Source organism: Lepus europaeus, chromosome 17 (assembly GCF_033115175.1).
Source record: "Lepus europaeus isolate LE1 chromosome 17, mLepTim1.pri, whole genome shotgun sequence".
NCBI classification, from domain to species: domain Eukaryota; kingdom Metazoa; phylum Chordata; class Mammalia; order Lagomorpha; family Leporidae; genus Lepus; species Lepus europaeus.
Window position 1 is genome coordinate 8,270,562 of NC_084843.1, and position 7,765 is coordinate 8,278,326.

Here is a 7,765-nt window from a genome sequence, read left to right on the forward strand (position 1 = left end):
TTGGGACGCCCGCCTCTCATCTCAGAGCGGCTGGACAGAGCCCGGCTCTGCATCCGACCCTGGGAGGCAGCTGTGACGGCTTACGTGCTTGGGTCCCTGCCTCCCGCATGGGAGACCTGGACTGAGTGCCTGGTTCCTGGCTTCAGCCTGGCCCAGCCCCAACTGCTGTGGAGTGAACCAGCAAACAGAGGATCCTGGTCTCTGCCTTTCAAATAAGCAGGAATAGGAAATAAACATTTTTAAAATATTAAGAAGAGGTGAAATACATACAAAAATAAAGGCCGAGAAACAAAAATGAAAGTACAAGATTAAAATGAAAGACAAGAGGCTGACGACTATGGAGAAAAGGTAAGGACAGAACCAGGTAAAAGTCAGGAATAAAATCTAATGTCAAATTGAGGGAAAATATCTAGGAAGGAAAAGACGCAAAAAGGCTGGGAATGGAAACAAAGAAAGAATGACAGAAGGAAGTGCGTTAGAAGCAGGAGTTTGTGGAAGTGGGCGTGAGAAAAACGGATTTTCCCACGGCAGAGCGCCCGTTGCTGTGGCAACATCCCTCCCAGGTGTGCCTTTTCTTGCCCTCCGCGCTCTGAGCTCCGGGACGCTGAACCCTGACCTTGGCACCCTGTTCTCTCTGTCCCTGCTGTGATGGGACAGTAGCTTCTTTATCTCAGTATCTGCAGGTGGCCAGGCTGCTGGCTCCCCACCAGCCCTGGACTGCCCCGTGCACCTGCAGGCTGAAGTGACCGCTGGTGCCTCTGCCTTTCCTTCCAGTGTTTTCTCCTCTTGCGTATTTGCCTATTTACAGCATCTAGGTCATTTTCTACGTAATTTATGTTATGCCTGGCTTTTGCCTCACTTACGTCATGAGTACACCATGGGAAATTTGTCAAAGACTTGGTTTTTTTTGTTTGTTTGTTTTGTTTTGTTTTTTTGTTTTTTGTTTGTTTGACAGGCAGACTTAGACAGTGAGAGAGACAGACAGGGAGAAAGGTCTTCCTTCCATTGGTTCAGCCCCCAAATGGCCGCTACGGCCAGCGTGCTGTGCCGATCTGAAGCCAGGAGCCAGGTGCTTCCTCCTGGTCTCCCATGCAGGTGCAGGGCCCAAGGACTTGGGCCATCCTCCACTGCCTTCCCGGGCCACAGCCGAGAGCTGAACTGGAAGAGGAGCAACCGGGACAGAATCTGACGCCCCAATCAGGACTAGAACCCGGGGTGCCAGCGCTGCAAGGTGGAGGATTAGCCTAGTGAGCCTCAGCGCCGGCCAAAGACTTGGTTTCGATGGGTATATGCTATTCCATCAAGTGTCACCCATTGATCCATGGGCAGTCCTGCAAATATCTGTGGAGTGCATACCAGGTGCCAGGTGCTGGAAGATTGCTCAAGGTCATTCTTGCTTAGTGGTGACAAAGTCAACTACTGAAATCCCCCATGTGGAGCAGGGGAGCCTCTGGGTCCTGGAGACCTACACAGTCCGAGCACTGGACCGAGTGTGGACATCCCTGCTGTGGAATTCCAGGGACGGCAAAGAAAAGTTTTAAGAGCAGTCTTTGCAGTGGAGGATGCGCCTTGTCCACTGCATCCGCATGGGAGACCAGGAGGAGGCACCTGGCTCCTGGCTTCAGATCAGTGCAGCGCATCGGCAGTAGTGGCCATTTGGGGGGTGAACCAACGGAAGGAAGACCTTTCTCTCTGTCTCTCTCTCTCACTGTTTATAACACTACTTGTCAAATAATAATAATAATTAAAAAACAGTCCTTGGTTGACAACATGGTAATCCTCTTCCATGAACTACTTCTATACTTTTAAGTTTTTCGAATACGAGCACACGATACCCTCATGGTTCTAAATTGAAGGCAGCACAGTAATGTATGCAGCGGAAATGGCGCATCCCTACCACTTCCTCGTGTACTGGGCACCTAACTCGGGTGGCTGTTTTTATGAGTTTTTGTGTGTATTATCCTAGACTTGCCTTCATGCAAATACAAATACAAATGTTTGTACTTTTCCTCCCCAGCACAAAAAGGCACTGCATGAGTTATACACTTTTACCTATTGCTATTTTGCATTTACCTCTATATTTTTTCATTCTTTCCACTTACACAAAGATCTTCCTTCCTTGATTTTCATTGCTGCTGTGTCCTGTACTCCTGAGTGTATCCCACTGTGCGGCCGACCCTAATTCTCTGGCCAGACCACTCTAAGTAGACATTCGCTGCCAAGTTTGTCATCCCAAGCACAACTGAGAAGACCAACCTGTGCACATTTTGCTTTGTGCATACATATAGGTAGATCCAAGGGGGACTGCACAGGTAATTTTGGATACGTATCGCCAGTCTCCTTCTGTGGGGGCTGTGGTAGAGTCCGCCTCCCCCAGCAACACTCCCGACTGCACCTTGAAGACTCGGGGTGACGGCATCTTGAGTCAGCAGGCTGAGCGTCCACCCTGCGCAAGGCCACAAGCCAGACAACCGTGCTGCAAAGATGAATGCGATGCTACTTCCGACAGATGGAGAGACAGACTTATCAGACGATCAAGTCGATCCTTGCATGGGACTGAGCTGCACAGCGTGGTACGTGCGGGGTGATGAGGACGTGGACAAAGGGGTGATTACTCTACGAGGAGGTCTTCAGAGTAGACGACGATTGATCTGGGCCCCGAGAGACAAGCAAGCTACAAGGGGCCCAGCGGGGCTGAGACGTGGAGGCGGGGAGCTGGGGACAGCGGCCCAAGAACCATGGGTAGAACAGCTTTGATCAACTACGAGGAGCTAAGACCGCAGAGGCAGGCATACCACAGAGAAACTAGGTGACCAGGTCCTCATCCTGCTGCTACGAGTCTGGGCCGTGTCCACTCTGCTGAATCAGATGAGGCCGAGGTTTGAGGGTGAAGGGAAGAGAACGTTTAATCTGCCGGTGGAGGAGGCTACCGCAGCAGACCGGGGGTCCCGGACGCGACCAGCCCACACAGGAGGCCGTCGAGGCTTCTAAGGAGTGTGAAGGGGAGGCTGGCTGCTGAGGTCATGACTCGAGTGGTCAGGGGTGGGTTGCCAGGTGCTGACGCCAGCGGCGGGTCTAATAACAGGGCATTTTGTCAGTCTCAGTAATCAACTCGGTTGCTTGAGAAACACGCCTGGGGCTTGACCTTATCACGATGAGTTCTGCACAACTGAGCAGCTGCAAAGCATTGGGGTCTGAAGGAGGCAAACTGCTGTGCCGAGAGTCCAGTGCTCCACTAACCAGGAGGAAGCGCACTGTGCACACAGTCCTCCGGGCGCACTCACGGTGCGTGTCCAGGTGACTCTGAACTTCAGCTGGTTTCCAGAGGCCAGTTTCTGGAGTTCACAAGCAAGCATTATGTATCTGTTGAATCGAAGACACTCTAGTTTGTCAATAGGCTCAGTAGCTAGCTTCTGTTCTTCAGGATGTAAAAAGGAAAGAAAGATGTATTCAATGTGGTTACAGTCCCATTAGAATTGAGCAGTCAGTGATGGGGAAGGGGGTGGTTTGTGGCATAGCAGATCAAGCCGCCATCTGCAATGCAGGCGACCCCTACGGGCACTGGTTCAAGTCCTGGCTGCTCTACTTCCAATCCAGTTTCCTGCTAATAGCCTGGAAAAGCACCCAAAGATGGCCCAAATGCTTGGGCCCCTGACACCGATGTGAGAGACCCAGAAGAAGCTCCTGGCTCTAGGTTTCAGACCGGCCCAGCTCCAGCAGTTGTAGCCATTTGGGGAGCAAACCAGCAGATGGAAAATCAAACTCTCTCTCTCTCTCTCTCTCTCTCTCAACTTTGCCTTAGGATAAATAAATAGATCATTTTCTAAAAACACTGTGCAGCCCTCGGGGGCTTCTAAGCGGCAGTGACGTGATGAAGTGACCTCCCGGCCACACTCTCTGGCTGTTCTCTTCCTCTGGACTCCAACATGCTAGGCCTGAGGTCGTGTGTGTCCTTCTCCCCCAGACACCACCTGGTGCCTAAAACTCAGACCTCACAATAGCTCCCAGGTAGGCCAGTTGTGATGCATCGTGTGATTGTGACCGGCCCCTGGGTTTGTGCTCGCTGTCTGGGTGTTAACACCTCCCGTCTGAGCTCACCGCCAGGGTATGATCAGAGAATGGGAGGGTGGCAGTCAGCCTGGGAAAGCGAGGGCTCCAGACCCAGGGGCCCCAGAAAGGAAGAACGTGGAAGGGAATTCCGTCAAGGAGGATGGCAGATCCGTCAGGCAGCACAGCACCAGCTCTTACTTCTCTCAGGATAAAGACGCTCCGTGTGGCCAAGACAAGCCCTCCTTGGCTTTCCCGCTGGGGTGAGTGTGACCTGTGCTTCTCATTCACTCCTATCAGAGCAAGGCCTGGGAGAGGAGCTCACGGGTGGCTGCAGAGACCCTCAGCCTGGCTCACACAGAATCCCCCTTTGTGGGCGCTCCCACTCCGAGACGGAGCCCAGAGAGCCCCTTCCTGGAGTTCTAATGCCTGCCTCTCCGCTTCCCAGGTTATGGAACCAATTCTGCCAGGCGGACCCCCGCATTACCTTCGGGAAATACTCCTCCTTGGAGAAAGAGATCCTGGTAAGTGCCCTGCAGGTGCACCCAGAGTGGCCTTGCAGAAGCCAGCCTGATTTAGCCAGGGAGAGCTAAAAGGTCAAAACCCACTCACAACAGAGAATTCTCCCCCACAGTGGACTCAGGGTGGCCTAGTCTTCTGGTGGCTTCCACAGTCAACTACTCTCTTACTGAAAAGTCCTAATTGGGATTATAACTTAGTGATAACAGCGGTAAAAACTGTGCTCCTGTCTTGCATTTATGCTGTCCTGTTGAAGTCTCACTATGACCCAAAAAACCAATCAACTTTAGAACGCATAGAGGGTAAGACAAGAGCCAGGATTTGAACCCAGGCTTGGCTGACCCCAAGGGTATGCTCATCATGGGGGGGAGGATCTGCCACTATCTAATATTTTGTTTGAGTGCCGCCCACCCCTGTGCCATGGAGATTTTAACCATCCCCTCCCTGCTGCCAGCGTCTAGGTGGCACTCACACCGTAGCAACAAGAAAGTTCCTGGCTCACAAGCAAGAGGAAGAACGGAAGATGCTCATGGAGCTACAGCTGCTGTCTCCAGACTATGCCCAGGCAATGGAATGCAACAGACGACGTCCCATTCCTTGTCTGGCGTGTGGACCCCCAGAAAAAGTGTGGACAGCACGGGTGATCGTGTCCCCCGAGGAGTTTAGAATGCCCCAGCGCGAGAAGATCACCATCTACAAGCACATTGAAAGGATGCAGCTGGCCCGAGCCCTGAGAAATAAGCAGCTTTTAACCTACGTTGAAAGGCTCAGGGGCTCCTCCGTCCTCTCCAGAGGGGTCCTGAGCCCAACAGCAAAAGACAAAGCCCGACAAAAGCAGGGCAGCTGCGGCAAGGCCAGGCCGGAAGATGAGGAGGCGGCGCCCAGAAGCCCCAGGAAGCAGGAGATGCAGGTGAACGTAGCTTTCAAGTCAGAAGAACCCAAGCAATGTTTTGTGTGCCAACCAAAGGATTGCAAATCATTCTTCCCCAGAATAAAAGCAGAAAGATCCATCGCAGGCCAAACGAATCGGAACCTTGTGCCCTTGGCGGAGTTCCCCGGAGACCTCATGCTCATGAACCAGGATTTCGTGTCGCGGGGCATCAACCCCTGTGATGTGACCCGGACCTGCTCCCTGGGAGAAGAGCACCTCTGGAATGGGCAGGCTGGCAAGGCTGCTCCTTATAATTAAAGTTCTATTTACCCCCAGGGAGCCAGTGTCAGGGGTGTTATTAGCCCTTCCAGCCTGGCCCCAGGCCACTTGCCACTCTGTCTTCTTTTGGGACCTTGCCCTCCCCTACTCCACGGTGACGTGCACCTGCTGAGGCTCTCAGCTCCCACCCTCACCACGTCTCACCTTCTCCCACTGGGGCCTGTACCACTTATCTATTTTTGTGAAATGAACCTCCCTAGAATCTAGCAGTGTTCAACAACTGCCACAGATCCAGCTGGGAATTCTGGGCTCAGCTGGCTGGTTCTCCTGGTCTCGCCTCCTGGTTTCGGGTTCTTGTGCTTGGTGTCGACAGCAGGTCCATCGAGGGGCTCTCCTCCCGGGAGCCGATAGCCAACCGCTCGCTCTGTGGAGCTCACTCTGCCCCATGCTTGCTTTCTCCAGGTTTGTTCACAGGGCCATTGCAGATCCGGGAGTGGAACTTTGCGAGGTCCTCTTGAGACCAGAGCTCAGCACGGGAACACCTTTGCTACATTCTGAGGGGACAAAGCAAGACGAGAGGCCAGCCCCAATGCAAGGGTGAGTCAGGGGACTTCATCTCTGGACGGGCGGCCACACAGCAAGAGGCACAGACACAGGGAAGTCCAGTTTGAATTACTGTTGTAGTCGGTCTACCACAGAGCCCTTGAAGCTGGGACCACCTGTAGTCCAGATGGAAGGAGTGGGCTGCCTAAACCTGTAAGTTAAAGGTCTACTCCGCGCTCCTACTTCCTGCATGGCACAGAGCTTCTGCCTCAGGTGCACAGCCAGCTCTTTCCAGCCTTCTCTCTTCAATACAGTCGGGAGATCCCTGCACACACACAACCCCTTTGGGGATGTCAGGAGAAGGTGTTAAGAGTCTTTAAGATCAGTTACTGCTACTACCATAACACCCTGCCTATGCTCCCAGGTGGGAGGCCCAGGAGATAGCAGCCAGGCCGGTAGGACGGTACCAGAAATCGTGCCATTGTTTCTCGCTTATGTTTGACCACCGACAAGGAAAGAGCTGGTCCTTGCGGAGGTGCTATGAATTATGGGAGGAAAGAACTTGAAGCCAGAAGTTGGCTGGCCTCTTCCCTGTGCACTGCCCCCTCTAAATGTACCACTCACACACACTCACACACACACTCACACACGTGTGCACACACTTGTGCGCACACACTCATATATGTACACTCACACACGTGCACACTCACACACTTGTGCGCACACACTCACATATGCACACTCACACACGTGCACTCACAACACTCACACACTCACACACATGCACACTCACACATGCACACACACTTGTGCGCACACACTCACATATGCACACTCACACACGTGCACACTCACACTCACACACTCACACACACGTGCACACTCACACACACTCACATGTGCACACACTCACACTCACACAAGCACACTCACACACACAAGCATACTCAACACACGCGCGGGCACACACACACACGCACACAGCCTTGGAAGCCTGCACTTCTGACAGTGCTTGGATGCTCACAGATGCGCTCACACCCGCTCAGAGCCGCACTCAGGTCATGGTGTCAGAATTTCAGGGCTAGCACTGACTGCGTCAGATCCGAAGCACAACATGGAACTGGGCTGTGTCAGCCCGCGCCCCTTTCCTCCATCTGACTCGGTAATCAAGACAGGAGCCAGCTGGCTCCTGGCCATGGCGCAAGGCAGCTCTTCCAGATGGGCTCGTCCCCAAAGGCAAGGACATTTTCTTGATCCTGGGCTACTCAGTGGAAGAATAAGGTGTCCACTAAATTGTGGACCGTGGGTCGGGGGGGACAAGCAGAGCCTCAGCTGGATGGGAAGTGCATCTTCGGACCAAATCTGAGTTCTGGTATGGACGAAGGATGTGCGAGGCAGCACTTGGGGGCGTCTAGAGCGAACAAGGGGTTTGTTTCTCCATCGAAGAGAAAAACTCGACCGTGAGTCCACATTCGGAACCAGAAGCACAGCACTGTCTGTGTCTGA

At 53.1% G+C, this 7,765-nt stretch overlaps 1 protein-coding gene across 1 annotated transcript; it reads left to right on the forward strand.

Annotated features, from left to right (window-relative positions):
• The first annotated feature begins 280 nt into the window (after positions 1–280).
• C17H10orf120 (chromosome 17 C10orf120 homolog) lies at positions 281–5,755 on the forward strand. Its single transcript, XM_062215178.1, has 3 exons — positions 281–348; positions 4,496–4,571; positions 5,021–5,755. Exons 1-3 carry the CDS (start codon positions 314–316, stop codon positions 5,753–5,755), a joined length of 846 nt encoding a protein of 281 aa, XP_062071162.1. The 5' UTR covers positions 281–313.
• Positions 5,756–7,765: the final 2,010 nt, after the last annotated feature.